Below are 19,189 nucleotides of genomic sequence, written 5' to 3'. Positions count from 1 at the left end.
GCACAGACGTAATTGAGTGCTAAGCCCCAATAAGTGATTCAATGATGTGAAGATTTAGTGGCTTTGCGATATTTATTGACACAGATTTATCACTTCAACCCATGTGAATGGAAATCACAACATGAAAAACAACTGAATAACATACATTTTCAACTGCTGCTGCAAGGTGGTAATTATTTACTGATTATACCTTTGCCTATGGAGAGTGGGTGGCAGGACAGGAGCACACTGTTTTCTGGCCATTTGTAACAGATTGTAACAGTTGCCATGATTCTTTCAAGGGGTGCGAGGAACTGCTTGTCAGGGGTGCGTTTCTCGAAAGCGTAATTGTTAGCCAGTTAGCAACTAGGGTAGTTGTCAATGGGAAATTGCATTGAAAACAACAAAGTAGCTAACACAGTTAGCTATTATGGCTTCGAGAAATGCACCCCAGAATTGCTTGTCAGTAGGCCTTACTGGCAGTAGGCCTTACCTACTTGGAAAGTTAATTTCAGGACAAAAAAAGAATGTGCTTTGTGTTCAAAAGGGGTATTTTGGCCTGAACGTAAAAAAACTAGAAATTTAAAAGGTCACAGTGAGTCAGTGTGTTTAATGAGGAGAGATCATGACCTGACTTGCCTATAGGCCTACACTTGTTCCGAATGTCTGACAGAAAATAGAGGAAAAGAAAATATGGAGGAAAAAAAGCAAGTGAAATGAGGACAGGAAAGTAGGCCTACTGTATGTGCAGGGCTGCTGACAGTTTTTGCTGGGCCTGGGACAAAACCATCTGAAAAGGCCCCCTTCTCAATACATACAATGTGATGAGGTCCCAATTCTGGGCCCCTCCTCTCTCTGGGCCCGGGACAACTGACCCCTTTGCCCCCCCCTGTCGGCGGGCCTGCCTATGTGCATCACTATCTACCATCCACATTCACTGAAACAATTGCACACATACACACACAGAGACACACACACCTCAAACAAAGCATCAGTCTGTTTGTTCTGCTTTGAAAGGCGCCTCTTGTCCTTGTTGCATTGGGGCATTCTGAAACGGCTGCATTGATCTCCCACTGGTAGGTTTTGGTACCAAGGCAGCAGCTCCGCTGGCTTCAAAAACCAAACACAGGGCAGAAAAGTCACAGCAACCACCACAACCGGTCAACTGTCAACTGTCAACACCTCTACCATTGCCACAAGGTAGGCTGTCGGTTATTTATATTATATTCACAGAGCCGGGGTAGTAAAAATGGATGAAAATGTGCTTGGGAGTTTGTAGTATAGTGTGACTTTGGTTTAGCTTAATTTCCAAACCATAACTTCACTACTCGAACAATGTTTTACCGGCAGGCTGTCTTTTTTACTTGTCTATGGACATTTAACACAAAGTTCATTGAAAGGATATATTTGAATTGTTCACTGTCCATTGGGTGGCTATAAATGTGTGAGTATAGTATTTATGTTCTCAGGAATATCTGCTGCGATCATGTCCAAATACAGTGCTTGTTTTATGAATGTAAACTAATTAGGGCACTGTTTTTTAATCTCTGAGTTTTATGGACAGAAGAGAATCGTGTTATGTAGAGAATGATGTACAGCACTTGAAGTGCTGTAGTTTGAGTTGAGGGAAGAGGAAGGAAGCTAGCCACTTGATACAGTCTAAGACAGTGATTCTCAAAGTTCTTCAGACCGAGGACCACTTTGGCCCCCCCAAAAATCTTCAGGGACCACCTGTCAACTGAATTGACAGTTGACGGCTAATTTGACACTCCTATTTTCAGATCACTTACTTTTTTTCACATTACAAGCCTGTCTTGTTGTGGTGAAAATAAGACATCAGCTACATTTAGCTTTGTAATACTGTAATGTTACAATTATAGCCTACTGCTAGCTTGTCTTGGAAAAATAAAAATCTACTCGCGGACCACCTGAGCTCTGTCGCGGACCACCAGTGGTCCCCGGACCACACTTTGAGAATCACTGATCTAAGAGAACTTAATTTAAACACCAGCTGGAATGACAACCCATGATGGCCTACTGCTCTGAATTTTTATTATTTTTATTTTTTTACAAACTTGAAAAGGCCCTCTCTTCTAGACTACAATACAGTGCTAGTCTCAGATATGTTACCATTGTTGTCATTATGTCCATACCCAGACACCACACAGTATAGACATTCACATTTCCTCTCCACAACAGTGCAATCTGAATTTCTCACAAACGTATCATATCTTCTTCAGTTTGGATACCTTCAGGACAATGTTACCACTGCATGATCATAATTTAGGGCTGGGTCGGTTTATGTGAGCCACTTCGTCTTTTTTTTTTTTTAGAGCGAGTGGGAGAGTGGGCAGAGGAACATGGCAGAGAGACAGGGTCTGAGAGCGGAGTCCAGCCACTTCACCCTGCAGGGGGCCCCCTTTCGCATCTTGGGGGGGTCCATCCACTACTTCCGCGTGCCCAGGGGCTACTGGCGGGACCGTCTGATGAAGATGAAAGCATGTGGATGCAACACGCTAAGCACGTAAAAGCAGCATTGCGACGAGTGCTTTAAAAACATGCACATACTACACACATACTACAACACGCTAAGCACGTAAAAGCAGCATTGCAACGAGTGCTTTGATGCACATGCACATGCACAGACACATACACATAAACACTTGGGTAACCACACACACACACACACAGTCACACACACACAAGCAAGCATGCACAAATGTACGCGTACGCGCAGATAGGTCCACACACACATGCACTCACACACATGCACTCACATACACACTTGTGTAACTAACCACACACACAAACAAACAAACACACACACACACACACACACACACACACACACACACACACACACACACACACACACACACACACACACACACACACACACACACACACACACACACACACCAAGCATGTGACTACACAGACAGAGAAGCTGACAAACATGCACGTACACAAATACACCATCTTTCCCTCTCTCCCTCTCTCCCTTTCTCGCTCTCTCTCTCTTTCTCTCTCTCTCTCTCTCTCGCTCTCTCAAGCATGCAAGCAGGCACAAATGTACACATACTGTAAGTGCAGATAGGTCTACACACACAAATGCACTAATGCACACACACACACACACACACACACAGAGACACACACCTGTACAAAAGATAAAAAAGTGTTATCTCGCACATGGTATGGAAAAGTGTAATATGATTTTTGACACATATAAAATTTTGTATTGACCAAAGATCAGCATCATGATAATGTCTTTCTTGTGTCTGCCATTGCACAGGTACGTTCCTTGGAATCTACATGAGCCTGAGAGAGGCCTTTTCAATTTCAAAGACAACTTGGACCTAGAGTGAGTTGTATCTCTGAATTCAGTTGTCAGGTTGCTGTTTTGCAGTGAGCACAACTAATTTATTATTTCACAAATAGGCCAATACCCAGAGGAACAATGTGATCAGACTAGCCCTGATGTCTCCTCAGGCTTTTCAAGTTTCCATTTGGTTTTTTTTTCGTCCAAATATGACCCGTGTTTTGGTTCTGTCCAGGGGCGTAGGCAGAAATAATAAAACAGGTGGGCCCAGAAAAAATCGGACGGGCCCAACCCGAAAGCGTATAGGTAGATATTATAATATCGTGCTCAAAAATGATACTTTGAAATTGAAAAATCATAGAAATCACAGAAGATGAACCAGACTTTTGACAAAATGATTAATTATCGCTCAGTGCTATGCCATTAATTATAGTTCAATGAGGCAACAGTTGACTGTCAAGTGTGAATGGGGTGGGCTTGGATGTCAAGTGGGCGGCCCAGGCCCACCCTTGGCTACGCCTATGGTTCTGTCTGATCCAGTACCATCATCAGGACCACAGACAACTTTGCCAGGTCCCAAGGCAAAGTCATCTGAAAGGCCCTCCTCTCAATGTAATGAGAACCCAAATCTAGGCCCCCCGTGTCCCTGAGCCTGGGACAACTGACCCATTTGTCCCGCTGTGGGATGCTCTGATCATCAGCATGTACCATCCTGTATATAGAGTACAGTAGAACCACCCACTGAACACCCAGACACATAATGAGCATTATTAAAAGGACTGAGATCGGAGAGCGCTGCCTTAGGAGCCTCTACACAGTGTACACGCACACACGCACACACGCACTCACATAACACACGGCCCTATTTTTTTACCTTTTTCTTTTCTCTTTTCCTTTTATTTACATGCATGTTTTTTGCTTCTGTAGTGGATTTTATTTCTTTTGTTACTATAGTCAGGGAGCCGTGGGGTTGAACCCAGATTTCTTTGATAAAGTTCTTTTTTTTGCTTTATCTGATAGATTTTAGGCAAGTCTTCAAGATTTCAGACGATGCCCGGTGATATCACTTGAGCATTTTCAGATTTTGAGCCTTTATTGTCCCATAAATGCAAATTATGACAAAAAACTAAAGACACCTAATATTACTGTGAATAATGTTACAAAATGTACCAAATTACTTATATTACCTGAAAAACATTCACATTGGACTGCCTTAACACTGCCCTTATTGAAACAAACCCAATATGGGGTAATAATTAACCCTTTCATAACAGCAATCCCACAAATAAGACGAGACACTGTAGGTGAATAGGGTTTTTTTTTTTTTACTTGCAGATATCAATATGAAACTTTATCAGATGATTACTCGTATGAATTGGAGAAAAAAATGTATTACAAGTTTTCTATATTTTATGTTTAAATATGCTAATTAGGCTATTATCTAATTAAATATGCACTAATTTGCATTATATTTTGATGCAATGAATCTGACCACCTGAAAATGCCAGCTTCAAAATTCCTTTTTTAGTTTGTTAATATCCTACATACAAGAATATTTACTGTGGTTAATTGTGGCTATCTCCTTTTGTTATCCAGGTACAGAGAAAATACTGCTAATAACCTTAAAAAATGCGATTTCGGCCTATTTTTATGCATTTAGTTATATAAATCAGGTCATGAATGACAAATCAACAAATGCCTCAGTAAAAACATTCACAACATTGCTTAGAATAAGACTGTAAAGTATGGAACGGATTGTGCATTATGAGATCCTGCATAACATCACATCATGACAACATACATGACAACATCGCCGGTAGGTAGCCTACCACAAATAGCCAACATAAAAGGGAAAAAAAAAAGAACAACAGAGTGTGGGGGTAACTGGTGAGCAGTCGTTGGCTGTTCCAAAAGATGAGTAAAGAAATGACATACATCCAGTGTATCCAGACTGGTATTGAATGATCACTTAAATCCATAAAGCCCTCAAATAAGATCTGTATATGCATTTAAATTTACACAGAAAGACCTATATACACTGCAACATACAGTACCGCACGCTCAGAGAGAGAGAGAGAGAGAGAGAGAGAGAGAGAGAGAGAGAGAGAGAGAGAGAGAGAGAGAGAGAGAGGTCTAAACATAGGAAAACAGCTATACATTATATATACGGTTGAGTCAAAAAATTAAGTCAATCCAGTGTATCCTGACTGGTATTAAATGATCACTTAAAAGTCCATGAAGCCATCAAATAAGACATGTACATGCATTTAAATTCGCACAGAAAGACCTGTCTACACCTATACAACATACAGAGTCCTTAACACCTAAAACACCTATAGCCTACATTATACCACACACACACACACACACACAGTAAAGCTCACACAACATTGGTTCGGCAGCATCCCAGCCGAAAACATGCACAGAAAATGGTGCAAGGCACACAGTTTACAGCTCTCTTTACAGGGGCTTTTACTCTTGCAATCACATCTGATCATCTGTAAAATGTAGTCTGGTGCCACTTTGACGTTTTCTGGAACACGTATTGGTATCAGTGCTTTGTTGCATGGGTCTTTCTTCCATCCAAATGCTTCAGGAGATAGTTCAGGTGGAGTGTGAACCAATGTCCTCCACAATATTGCTTGAAAATGAGCCCTTATCACATTCTCAAGAAATGCCTCTGTTGTTGGTGGAAGAGCAGCCAGGTTAGGTGAAGATAAATGACCTTTCCCATTCTTTTTTCCCCATACCACCAACCTTGTATGTGACATGCTGATACTGTCTGGAATGCCATAACATGCCGACACAAAGTTAGTGGCCTCACTGGAAAGTTGTTGGAATGGTGCCAGCACATTACCAATTGATGTCAAGTGATATCCAGCTTTTAGGGTCTTGATAACAGAGCCTTTACCAATACCAAAATAGGATGCCACAGTGTCACACCCTGATATGGTATGGGCTGGTAAAAGGTCAATTACAATGTCATTTTGTGGATTTACATTTTTAATTTTATCTCTTTCCATGTTAATACGACCACCACTGAAATTATGTACTTTGTAGGCAAACAAATAATCAGCCAAAAATTATGTAATTATTACTTACAATTTTTATTTTGTGTTACAACAGCACAGGAAGAGTAAATAGCAATGTATGAAATGGTGAAATTCTGTGTTGAATTAGTACCGGTAATCCTTTCTGGGTATGTCTAAGCTGACACCACCAATATTCGCCTAAATGCTACATATTTCTGCTTGACAAACAGCTAGTTATGTAATTGTCTAAATTGTATTTGGTACAAGGACGCTTTCTCCACTTTGATGTGGCAGGCCTACCACCCAGAATGCTCTATGGTTAATCATAGTGCAGTTATGAAGCTGTCAAAAGCTTGTGGGCTATGGCTGCAGCGAAATCAACATGAAAGGGTTAATATCTGAAATTGGCACATCACCCACTCTTATCCTGATGGGTAAGTGTTGGACAACTACAAACAGCAAAACCAAACAACCCACTATGAGATATAAAGCCACGTTTGGCGAAATGTTGGCCTTTGTGTCTCCGACTTGGAAAATCAGGCTTTTTGGGTGAATGCCCCGCCCCCAAACATGCATGACCCCACCCCCACTGATGTCCATACCTCACCACCTGTTCTTATACACATCCCACCATGTAAACAAACACAAAATAAGTATGGTATAGGGTATTTGGTCAGCATAACATGAATTGGGAGCCAAAGACTGTTGTAATCTATGGCTGCAGCACATCAAGCATAAAAGGCTCAATATCTGAAAATGCTCAAGGGATATCACCGAGCATCGTCTGGAATCTTAATAGGTACACCTTAGGCAACCACAAACTGCAAAGAAAAAAACTTTATTAGACGAAACTGGGTTCGGCTGATATTTGGCTTTTGGCTGCCGGACTATAACAGTCTGTTTTGATATTGGATGAATGTTTGGGATTTTAATTTCTATTGCTTGTAAACATCTAGCCTGCCTATTTTGGACACCAGATGGAAATTAGCCCTTGGGCTACAATCTGGCATATTTACATATATGTACATGTATGTATATGTTCATTAATGTGCAATGTCCTGAAGAAATAAAGTAAAGTAAAGTAAAGGTCTCAATCAAGGGGGAAAAAGGGCATCAGAAACTTGAAAGTCAAGGAGGGTCCCCAGGAGTGTTGCCTCGGGACCCTCCTTGGCTTTGACATAATGGGCATTATTAATAGGCTACAGCCAGGATTTCTCCTCAGGGCCTTCATCTCTTTGGCATGTGAACTGGAGCTATGGGTCATCCTACGACCAGGACCCTACATCTGTGCCGAGTGGGATCTAGGAGGGTTGCCCAGGTGAGAAGGTATCAGCCTGGTAGTGGCAGTAGTAGTAGTAGTAGTAGTAGTGGTAGTAGTTGTTGTTGTTTTTGTTTTTTTATGAAGTGAAAGTAGAAGACAGTCATTAAAAAGTTTATTTGTAGGCAATTCATTATCTTTTTGTAGCATGAGCTGTGAGCCAATTATCTGTGTGCGTGTGTGCGTGTGTGTGTGTGCTTGCGTGCGTGCGTGCGTGTGTGCGTGTGTGCTAGGGTGACCAGATTTTTGTAGTCTGAAACCGGGACACTTTGTGCGTGACTGAAGGGTCTGGGGGTCCTCCCCCAGGAAAATGTTTATTTTTTAGATGCAATTTCCTGCATTCTAATCAATTTTAGAGGGAGGAATGACAAATCGCAACTGACTCCTTCAGACTTTCTGTACAAGCGCTGGCTGCCATTAATTGTGGCAGGTAAACATATAATTTTTTCCATATATTTACCCTGATAGACACGGTGCAATGTAGTGGGTGGCCAAAACTGGGACATATTTGTGTCCCCAGAGGATTTGCTCGGAACCTGGGACACACAACTCCAAACCGGGACTGTCCCGGTCAAACTGGGACGTCTAGTCAGCCTAGTGTGTGCGTGTGTGCGTGTGTGCGCGCGTGCGTGCGTGTGCGCGTGCGTGCGTGCGTGCGTGCCGTGCGTGTGTCCGTGCGTGCATTCACCTTTACCTGACCTGTGCTACAGTGCTTACTTGTTCTACCAATTTCTACCCATGTCCAGCTGGCTCCTACGAGACAAAGATATGAAACTGAGAACAACCTACCCTGGCTTCACTAGAGCTGTGAGCTCCTACTTTGACAAGCTCATACCCAGAATTGCAAATCTTCAGGTAGGCTACCAGATATAATTTTGACTTTATTTATTGAGGATTGCAATGCCTCAGAATGGAAAGTGTTTAATTTGAGCAGCGAAAACAGCTTAACAAAATTGTAGTGTAGGCCTGTGATGATCTATGCAAACTCTGGGCAAACTCAGGCCTGGGGGCCACATGTGGCCCGCTCAGCCATTTCATGCGGCCCTCAGAGCCTTTCCAAGAAAAAAAAATACAGATTCATATGGTCACTCATTCTTAAATTGGCTACCTAAAACAAGGGTCTTGGAAACCTAAGATTAGTACATCTAGATACAGTTAGTAGGAATGGCATAACTGACAATGGCGTAATTATTGCCATACAACATTTCTTATTCTTGGCACAGGCAAATTGCCTATACGACATCCGGCCCCTTGGTCAACTTTCTAAACCCAATGCGGCCCTTGGGCCAAAATAATAGCCCACCCCTGCCCTATGCACTGCCACATCCAGGAACCTTTGCAATGGTTTCATCGCACAATAATTTGTATAATTTTTATAATTTGTACAATTTATGCAACAATTTTATTCTATTCCGGTGATACAGATCGCAGCTCTGTTCAGTCAAATGACCCTGAGTCCGGACAATAGCTTTGTTGTTCATGAGTGAAGTGAATGGTAATTAGGTCAACTGCAGCAGTACATGGCATTAAATGGCCATTGTAATCAACATGACCTTCGAATAATGGCATAGTATTGCATGCTGGTTCATACTAGTAACAGTACTAACAGTGTATCAATGGTGATATTTGCAGCAATGTTTCTGTCTTACACTGACTAGTTCGATGCCCTTAATGACATCATTGTCTGTGCTCATGTTTTATGTTTTCTAGTTCAGCCACGGAGGCCCAATCATCGCAGTCCAAGTGGAAAATGAATATGGATCCTACTCTAAGGATGCTGCTTACATGAAATACATTAAAAAGGTAAATGCATGACATGACATCACTTATTCATGACGGTATACCATGTTTGCACCATTTGTTGTATACAAGTGTGTAAATAAAATCAATGCAATACATAATAATTCATTTATCCTTATATTTTCATGTATCCCAAACAATTTTCCCAAATTCTGTATGGTATTGGACACCTAATATCCGTGAGTCTGTCTGTCTGTCTGTCTGTCTGTCTGTCTGTCTGTCTGTCTGTCTGTCTGTCTGTCTGTCTGTCTGTCTGTCTGTCTGTCTCTGCAGGCTTTCATGTCTAGGGGTATAACAGAGTTGCTACTGACGTCAGATAACAGGGAAGGCCTCAAGTGTAGTGGGCTAAATGGAGGTACTGTATCAGCTATTCAAGACTGCTTGATAACGCCTTTGATGACATATTGAGATCAATATTAGACATGCACCGGATCCTGATTTTTAGGATCCTGCCGGATACCGGATCCACTGCTTAAGATCCTGCCGGATCCTGAACCGGATACCGGATCCTACGAAAGGGTTGAAACACATAACCTACTCGCACACGTGGGCCCCTTTTATCACGTTGGCTCAAACTATTTTGACTGAAAAGCCTCGGCTACCGGATCCTGGATCCTGGAACCGGATCCGGATCCTGTGAAAAACCCTATTATCCTGCCGGATCCGGATCCAGTGCATCTCTAATCAATATGAAAAAATCTTAAAATGGACGTGTGTGTTTTTTTTACATGCCTTCATAATGCCCATGGTCGAGAAAGTGACAATCCAATAGTGTGTTTACTTCATAGTGAGTTGGATATGTAATGGACTGTTATGAAAATTGAGAACTGGCCGGCGACTGTGCTTTCATGTCAAGGACAGTCTGACTGAGAACAAGTTTCTTTCTTCAAGCCATTTGCTTATGAAATTCCTCCTAATGACTGGACTCGACTCCACACACACCTGTACACATACACACACCTTTCTTCTGCACACCTTTTTGAATCGGCCACTCATTTCATTACACAGGACAGGAAAGTGTCTCTGTATATGACAAATAAATATCCTTGTATCCTAGTCAATGAAAAATGTCAAATTCTCAACTGTGTATGCTTGGCCCACCCTCCATGTAAATCCAAATGTTAAGAAGACATACTACTTAATACACAATCCACTGCACTTTTAAAGCCCATTTCTTCCATCTGTTGTCTCTTGGTAGTCTTGAGAACCATCAATCTCCAGAAGATTTCATACGGAGCTCTGCAGTCCTTGGCTGACATGCAGGTATATCTACAGGGTGTATAGCCTAGACACTTTTAATTAGGCCTATTGTAAAGCACTTGGGTGTCTAGAAGCTAATCTGTTTTTCGATGTGCAATATAATCTACAGACATCATTGTATTGTTTTGTCAAACTGACATGCCATCTGGTCCCAGAACTGCTCCAATGAGTGTTGCAGGTTTCATGATTTAGATTATAGACATTATTTTGAGAACAGGTTTTTAAATTCTATTACTTAATTTAAATTACTTTTTTAAAAAGAGCTCCTTAGAAATGATTTAAAGTGTGTAGACATTTTGGGACATCATGTAGGCCTACCATTTATTCTCAGAACTGATATCTACAGAAGTTGATATATGTACATCATTATGCACATCAGTTGATAGCCTATACATCAACAGACACAACAACCCTACCCACCAACCCAAACTAATTAGTTCTCATGTCCGCTCGGTTTACTCCCATAGCCTGAAAGACCGTTGCTTGTGATGGAGTACTGGTCTGGTTGGTTTGATGTTTGGGGCGATTCTCACCATATCTTCCCAGCAGAAGGTATGAAAAAACAAATACACCATTGTCCGCAAGAAATTGTAATGTGTGACAAAACACAGTAAAGTATTGGACAAAAAACACAAATACACTACACTTTGTCTAGGGCCAGGCTAATCTCTCCCATGTCCCCTTCCTGCTTTGGGTCCGACAGCACCATCTGGTGTTCAAAAAGAGTTGTGCTCAGTGGCCAATGGACATCCACTAATGTTGGATCACTTCCAGTACGTCGCCTCTGACGTCTTTTCTGATGCATGTTGATATCCCCATCATCAACATAGTGCATTGCACGGTTAAAATGTATATTTGCGTTATCTACTGATATTTTTTGAGAAGTGCATATTGTGAGAGAGCATATTGTCCTCCAGGCATTTTTCCCTCCTCTACACTAATGTTTTAAGGGAACCCAAATGTATATATATATATGTCAGTATTTCAGTGAGATGACAGAATAAACATTTCAGTACTTTTAAGCATATTTACCAGTATACCTCAGTTTAACAAACATTTTGTGAACAGCTTGGTTGAGCTAAGATGGCTGATCTGTGTGGATGTGGTGAAATACAACGTGACGCGTCTAGTCTTCTAGCCTACTCTATGGTTGTTCTAAAGGGGCTGTGGCCACAGCCGGTTTGCATAAACCGTCTCTGCTGTGGCGTCAAGTGCTCTATTATTTGCTGACCTCTGACCTCTTTGATCATAGACATGATTGCTGTGGTGACAAAGCTTCTGGAACGTGGTGCTTCAATCAACCTCTACATGTTCCATGGAGGAACAACCTTTGGCTTCATGAATGGAGCAGTCGATTTTGGCACCTACAAACCTCAAATTAGCAGCTATGGTATATATAGCACTACCAACGTTATTTTTTTAAATCACTATCAATTGTATTAATTTTACATATTTTGAATACAATGGATTTTGAAAAGCAATGTGCTATGTGTTCCTTGTAGACTATGATGCTCCCTTGTCAGAGTATGGAGACTACACATCAAAATATAACCTGCTCAGAGAGCTGTTGAAAACCTACAATAGTACGTATACACATGTTACCTCAGAACATCAACAGGATACTACCAGAATATTACAACATTTTAGTCCTCTTTAAACTGAATGAAACTGGACTTTTTGACAAACTAAATCTCTCTCTCTCTCTCTCTCTCTCTCTCTCTCTCTCTCTCTCTCTCTCTCTCTCTCTCTCTCTCTCTCTCTCTCTCTCTCTCTCTCTCTCTCTCTCTCTCTCTCTCTCTCTCTCTCTCTCTCTCTCTCTCTTTCTTTTTCTCTCAGGTGAGCCCTTGCCCGATCTTCCACCTCTTCAAGGTAGACAAGCTTATGAACCTGTGCTTATGTCTCATCACATGTCACTGTGGGACTCTCTGGCCTATGCTGAAAAGGTAAGAAATGTCCTGTTTTCCAAGGAAAGGAAGTCATTACAGACTGCCATCCAGTTTGACGTTTGCATTAATAGTAATGTTTTGCAAAAATATAGTAGGATTCATATTAATTTCCTACTAGCGTGCAGGAGTGCCGACAGGGGGGAGGGCCCAGGGAGAGAGGGCCTCCAAAATTGGGTCGTCATTACATTCTATATATTGGGCCGGGGGGCCTTTTCAGATGTCCTGGGCCCAGCCAAAGCTGTCAGCGGCCCTAATGAAAACATTTAAAATATCGGTGTGTTTATATTTTGCCATGTCCTTGACTTTTGATAGGGACCCCCTCGAAAAAGAGATGGAACATCTCAAGGGGCTATCCCTTAATAAAATAATTGAATTGAATTTAATTGATTTCATTACATGTTTCAGTGACCAGGGGCAAGCCCCCCTCTCAAACTACGCCCATGCTTTCAACTGTTTTACAACTACTGTAGCCTATATTGAGTTTCACAGGTGCACAAAATGAACTGAAATATATGATATTAATTTCTCGTCCATCACTGCAGCCTTTCAAATCAGAGGAGCCAATCAGCATGGAGAACCTTCCGGTCCACAATGGCAATGGCCAATCATATGGCTACACACTTTATGAGACAACCATTCAGAGCGGAGGGAGCCTCAACTCACGAAACAACATTCGTGATAGAGCCTTGGCGAGTATTGCCCGCTAGCATAACATGTCCTATATATAATGACTAAGGTTACATTTTCAGATATATAATATTTTATACATTTCCTCTACAGGTGTTTGTTGACAAGAAGTTCACTGGTATTTTGGACTACAGGACACAGAGACTCACAATACCAACATCAAAGGTGTGGACTGCATTTATGTAACACTATCTTCAATCTTCAATTGGCACTATTATACACCAATGACAGAAGGCTACCATGCAAGGTGGTTACCAGAATATCATAGGTAGCAAGTGTTCAAGTGTTCAGTCTTGCACAAGAACAATGTTAACTTGAGAGGGATATACTACAACGTCTTGCTCACAGATATTTTTTGAAAAGCAGCTATCTACCTCCTCAGCTCTGTATACTACATTCTTAAGTAAAGTAAACAATGGTGAGTATAATCACAAAAGACTGGAGGCTCCCATCGACAGATGTGGAGGAATAATAATCATGAATAATGTAAGTGGTTTTCATGATTGCATATTTTAACCATGAATAATTAAGACTTTTGGATGCACTGTAACACGATGCTGACCTCCAACTGTGCATTTGTGCTTTGTCTGTCTCTCTGTCTGTCTCTCTGTCTGTCTCTCTCTCTCTCTGTCTGTCTCTCTCTGTCTGTCTGTCTGTCTGTCTGTCTGTCTGTCTGTCTGTCTGTCTCTCTCTCTCTCTCTCTCTCTCTCTCTCTCTCTCTCTCTCTCTCTCTCTCTCTCTCTCTCTCTCTCTCTCTCTCTCTCTCTCTCTGCTGGTTAGTATTCAGCTGCTGATGTGATGGGAGAGCTGTGGTGATAGATAGATAGATGCAGATAGGTGTTGTACCGTAGGTGCAGGTGCAGAGGTGCTGAGATAAAACCTGGCACCACACTTTCAGATGAGGCCACATCACAAAGATGTGGTGATTCAAAGAAATGTGTAGTAGCAATTCTATACTAATCGCTAAGGAAAGTCAGAAAGCTCAGTCCAAGGACGAAGAAAATGAAAGGAATAAGTAAAGGAATACCAGTCTATTAAACGACCATATCAGTGTTCAAAAGTTGAAGTCTGGGGTGGGCGCTGTGGCGCAGCGCGCTAAACCCCCCACATTTGGGCTTGCATGCCCACCCACGGGGACCCCGGTTTGAGTCCGGCCGGGGTCATTTCCCGATCCTCCCCTGTCTCTCTGTCCCATTCGCTTCCTGTCACCATCTTCAACTGTCCTCTCAAATAAAGGCATAAAAGCCCCTAAAAATATATAATAAAAAAAAGTTGAAGTCTGGTGGTTGAAAGGAAGGTATGTTGCCAGAACAATTAGTCACAGCACAAATAAACCCAAACCATCTAATCGTCATCGTAATCCTCCAAAGAGCAGAACACTCTGGGACATGAATGAGGAGGGTCCTTGACTATTTTGCACACAGTACATGACTAACGTAAAGCCTTTTTACTGTGATACCCAAAATGTGTGTGTACAGTACACCAAAAGTGACTAAAGTGACAAGAGTCGCGGAAGTCATTATTTCTCTCTGATTTTTACTGCAGGATACCAGGACCCTGAGTCTGCTTGTGGAGAATTGTGGCAGAGTGAACTATGGGGAGGCCTTGAATTCCCAACGGAAAGGTTGCTTTTTGTCACTTTTGCTTTTTTGATCATGTCCACGATAATGGATGTGTATATTTAAACGTATGTTTATTATGAATGTAGAACAAATTTAGAATGTGATCAACAATTTAAAAAATAGTGTGTGCTTATTTATCCCCGAAACGCGGAGCGTCGGGGATGTAATGGTTTTGCGTGCGCCGCCGCCGCGTCCGCCGCCGCCGCGTCCGCCGCGTCCGCCGCGTCCGCCGCCGCGTAAGGTCTTTCGTGTTAACGCGATAACTTTTGAACGGATGTTTGGATTTGTCCCAGATTTTTTGGGTGAATGCTCTAGGGCAGGTTCATGAACTGATTCGAGTTTGGAGGTCAACACTTTCAAGATGGCTGAATTCAAGATGGCCGAATTTTTGTTTGGTCCATAACTTCTGACCGGGTGGATGGATTTGTCCCAGATTTGGTGTGTGAATGCTCTAGGGTAGGTTCATGAACTGCTTCGAGTTGGGAGGTCAACACTTTCAAGATGGCTGAATTCAAGATGGCCGAATTTTTGTTTGGTCCATAACTTCTGACCGGGTGGATGGATTTGTCCCAGATTTGGTGTGTGAATGCTCTAGGGTAGGTTCATGAACTGATTCGAGTTTGGAAGACAACACTTTCAAAATGGCGGAATTTTCATTTGGCCCATAACTTCTGACTGGGTGGATTGATTTGCCCGGTAACACCTTATTTTAATGGTTCACCATTTCGGTGAATCTACCATATTAGGTACAGTGTAATAACCAATGTAACAACCCATGTAATACTAGTGTAATACCAGTGTAACAATATGCAATATCAGGTACAGTGTAATAACGAGTGTAACAGTATGCAATACCATGTAATATAGTGTAATATCAGTGTAACAATATGCAATACCATGTAATACCACTTACGCACAAACACATGATGTAAGTAAAAAATTACATTGTATTAAATATTGTTACACTGGTTATTACACTGTACCTAATGTGGTATATCCACTGAACCATTAAAACAGTATTACCATTTGCCCCATTTTTTGCTTCATTTTCACAATAGTCGTTTGGTTTTAAGCCTATGCACGTCATGTCACGTCTGTATGTATCATATACGTTTACGAAATGGTGGACGGGAGTGGTAGGAATGATGGGGGACTGGAAGCGTTGCGTTTCGGGGATATACCTTAAGCAGTCGAAGGCGACTGCACAGGCAGTCTAGTTTATTTATCAAATCAACTTCAATATTCTATTCTCTGTTTCTCCTGTCCAGGCCTTATTGGGGATATTGTACTAAATAACACTCCTCTGAAGGGATTTTCAGTGCACTGTTTGGATATGATGCCCAGTTTCCTAAAAGGGTTTGTTTGTTGTTTATTTGATTTATTTGAATATGCTTATTGACACTTACCAGTATTCCTTTGTCCATATACTGAATACTCTACTCTGTTATTTTATTATTGTCTTTACATAGTGATTAATGTATGTCACATCCATATGCCCATCCATCAAACCATCCATCCATCCATCCATCCATCCATCCATCCATCCATCCATCCATCCATCCATCCATCCATCCATCCATCCATCCATCCATCCATCCATCCATCCATCCATCCATCCATCCATCCATCCATCAATTCATACAGTCAAATAGAGCATGAATTACAACTATATTACCAGAGGCATTCGCTCACCCATCCAAATGATAAAAATTAGGTGTCCTAATAACTTGGCCTGTCTGAAGGTCTATATAACATAAAGCACATTGGCATGTTTTTACTAAAAATTGTGAAAGATTGGGCCACTCTCAGGCACTCAGTGAACTCCAGTGTGGAACTGTCATAGGATGCCACCCATGCAACCTTGTGGGGAAATTTTTGGAGCGGGCCCTTTCCTCTTCCAACAGGACCGTGCACCAGGGCACAAAGCAAGGTCCTACATAGAGATATGGATGACAGAGTCTATTGATGAACTTGACTTGCCTGCACAGTCCTAACCGGAACCTGATAGAACTCCTTTGGAATTAATGAGAGCCATGCCTTCTCAACCATCAGTGTGTGACCCCACCAATGTGCTTTTGGAAGAATGGTCAAAAAAAGTTCTATAAACACACTCCCCAACCTTGTGGATAGCCTTCCCAGATGACTTGAAGTTGCAATAACAGCAAAAGGTGGCCCAATATCATAATGATCACTAGGGGTTAGGAATGGGATAGCAGTTAGTTCATATGTGAGTCAAGGCAGGTGACCGAATTCATTTGGTAATATGAAGTATTTTGCACATGACTGCTTCATACAGTATGTGATTACACATCTTCTATGTGTAGTTTGACTTCTGTTTGCTATGCTTTGTTTCTGGCTGGGCCATTGTAGAATGCACGGGGGGAAATGGAAGTCCATGACAGAGACTACAACATGTCCCGGGTTCTTCAAGGGCATTCTACTTGTAGACGCCGGGGAACCTAAAGACACCTTCATCAAAATGCCTGTAAATAAACACTGAACTGTTATTACACAATGTGCAGATGCATTACCAGCTGTTTCAGACTGCATGTATTAGTTAGTATCAGTATGCCACATTAATGTGTGTTATTTACAATCTGCCTCTGTCTCTGTCTGTCTGTCTGTCTGTCTGTCTGTCTGTCTGTCTGTCTGTCTGTCTGTCTGTCTGTCTCTCTCTCTCTCTCTCTCTCTCTCTCTCTCTCTCTCTCTCTCTCTCTCTCTCTCTCTGATAAAACCTTCAACTTTACTCCTAAATAAATAGCAACAGGAATGGATGAAAGGAGTGGTGTTTGTGAATGGGCATAATCTTGGACGATATTGGCATGTCGGCCCACAAAAAGAACTCTACCTTCCTGCTCCTTGGCTAAAGAAAGGAATTAACCAGGTAGGCCTACTGTTGTTGACATCATACTTTGACATGACTTCACCTAATGGCTTAACACTTCATTCATACTTTCTGGTTGCCAGAAATTAAAACAGGTAAAGTAAAGCAAACATCTTAATGTAAATTTCAAGTAACATGAAAAATGTATGTCCATTTCTTTTTTTCACAGATTATTGTGTTTGAAGAGCAAAAATCTGCCGGGAGAATTAATTTTGCTGAGAATCCAGAGCATGGAAGAATGATTGATGTGTCCAAACATCCTTTCTGCACAATTATCTAGCATAAAGAGGATAAATGCTCTGTCGAGTTTTGCTTCAACACTTGGGTCCAAAGAGTGATGATGATGTGTTTTGTATCATATTAGAGTCTTCATGTGACCGAATAACGTTCACTAACTGTAATACTTTTCCTGCAAGTCATGTTAACATAAAATATGAAGACACATTTTGGAAACAACATGCCCTTGTATCACACTTGTGCTTGTGGTCCATAATAAACATAAACAGTCAAGCCTTTTGTACATAACTGGTTTTAAATTTAAGCCAACATTTGCATCCATTCACTTTTTTGCTACAATAAAAATGGGAAAAAACACTGTAAAACATCAATAATCTGCCAAACCCCGCGTCTTGTTATAGATAATTTAAGAAATAACCTACAGTAGACTATGATAGAATTAACCAACTCATGGACTAGAGATTTTCTGAATGACCTGGTATATCATTTGCAGGTCGGCCAGGCTAATCTAATTTAGGACAGGCCAGGGTGAGATGCACACATGCAAAAACGTGCATGCGCACGCACACACAAACACACACACACGTGTGCGCGCAAAGAAAAACACATGTGCTATACACACACTCTTTCACCACTCTTTCTCACACACTCCCTCACACAATTGATGTTGTTAAGCACTTTCACTTTGCCAGTGTATGCTGTGTAAAAATGCTTTATAACCTACAGTAGAATGCATATCCGCATAGAAAATGCCCACGGCTCATGCATACCCACACAAAGAAAGAGGTTGGTGTGTGTGTGTGTGCGTGTTCGCACATGCGCGCATGTATGCATGTGGGTATGTATGGGGATATTTCAGCTGCCTTTCAGCCATGGATGGATAGGGAGAGGTAATGGTGGGATTCAAACCTGAAACCCTCTAATTGGTAAAAAAAAGTGCCCCATTTATGAACTGCTATATCTCAAAAATGTTTTACAAGTTGTCAAATGAAATTCACACGAATAAGTGTCACAACCCAGCCCTCTATGTCAAAGTGAGCAGTGCAAGTTACCATGATCAGGATGCCTCAGTTGAGGAGTAGGCGAGAGCACTGGATGATCC

General features: G+C 41.6%; 1 protein-coding gene across 1 annotated transcript; it reads left to right on the top strand.

The window, feature by feature from the left end:
* Positions 1-1,128: 1,128 nt before the first annotated feature.
* On the top strand, positions 1,129-18,355 carry glb1l2 (galactosidase beta 1 like 2). Its single transcript, XM_063205604.1, has 19 exons — positions 1,129-1,179; positions 2,313-2,503; positions 3,275-3,343; positions 7,556-7,651; positions 8,398-8,506; positions 9,362-9,454; positions 9,725-9,806; positions 10,650-10,714; positions 11,179-11,263; positions 11,964-12,101; positions 12,214-12,294; positions 12,548-12,654; positions 13,200-13,346; positions 13,438-13,509; positions 14,890-14,968; positions 16,235-16,322; positions 17,337-17,451; positions 17,728-17,850; positions 18,020-18,355. Exons 2-19 carry the CDS (start codon positions 2,340-2,342, stop codon positions 18,128-18,130), a joined length of 1,824 nt encoding a protein of 607 aa, XP_063061674.1. The 5' UTR covers positions 1,129-1,179; positions 2,313-2,339; the 3' UTR covers positions 18,131-18,355.
* The last annotated feature ends 834 nt before the right edge of the window (positions 18,356-19,189 follow it).

This window comes from Engraulis encrasicolus, chromosome 8, assembly GCF_034702125.1.
Source record: "Engraulis encrasicolus isolate BLACKSEA-1 chromosome 8, IST_EnEncr_1.0, whole genome shotgun sequence".
In the NCBI taxonomy this organism is placed as follows: domain Eukaryota; kingdom Metazoa; phylum Chordata; class Actinopteri; order Clupeiformes; family Engraulidae; genus Engraulis; species Engraulis encrasicolus.
The sequence above is the reverse complement of the archived record's forward strand: the minus strand, read 5'-3'. Positions and strand labels throughout refer to the sequence as shown.

Bases quoted from the DNA above. Each gene is read 5' to 3' on its own strand.
- glb1l2 (XM_063205604.1), top strand. From the start codon at position 2,340: ATGGCAGAGAGACAGGGTCTGAGAGCGGAGTCCAGCCACTTCACCCTG. The intron at 7,652-8,397 runs GTGAGAAGGTAT...ACCCATGTCCAG, and splicing joins GATCTAGGAGGGTTGCCCAG to CTGGCTCCTACGAGACAAAG. The intron at 16,323-17,336 runs GTTTGTTTGTTG...GGGCCATTGTAG, and splicing joins ATGCCCAGTTTCCTAAAAGG to AATGCACGGGGGGAAATGGA.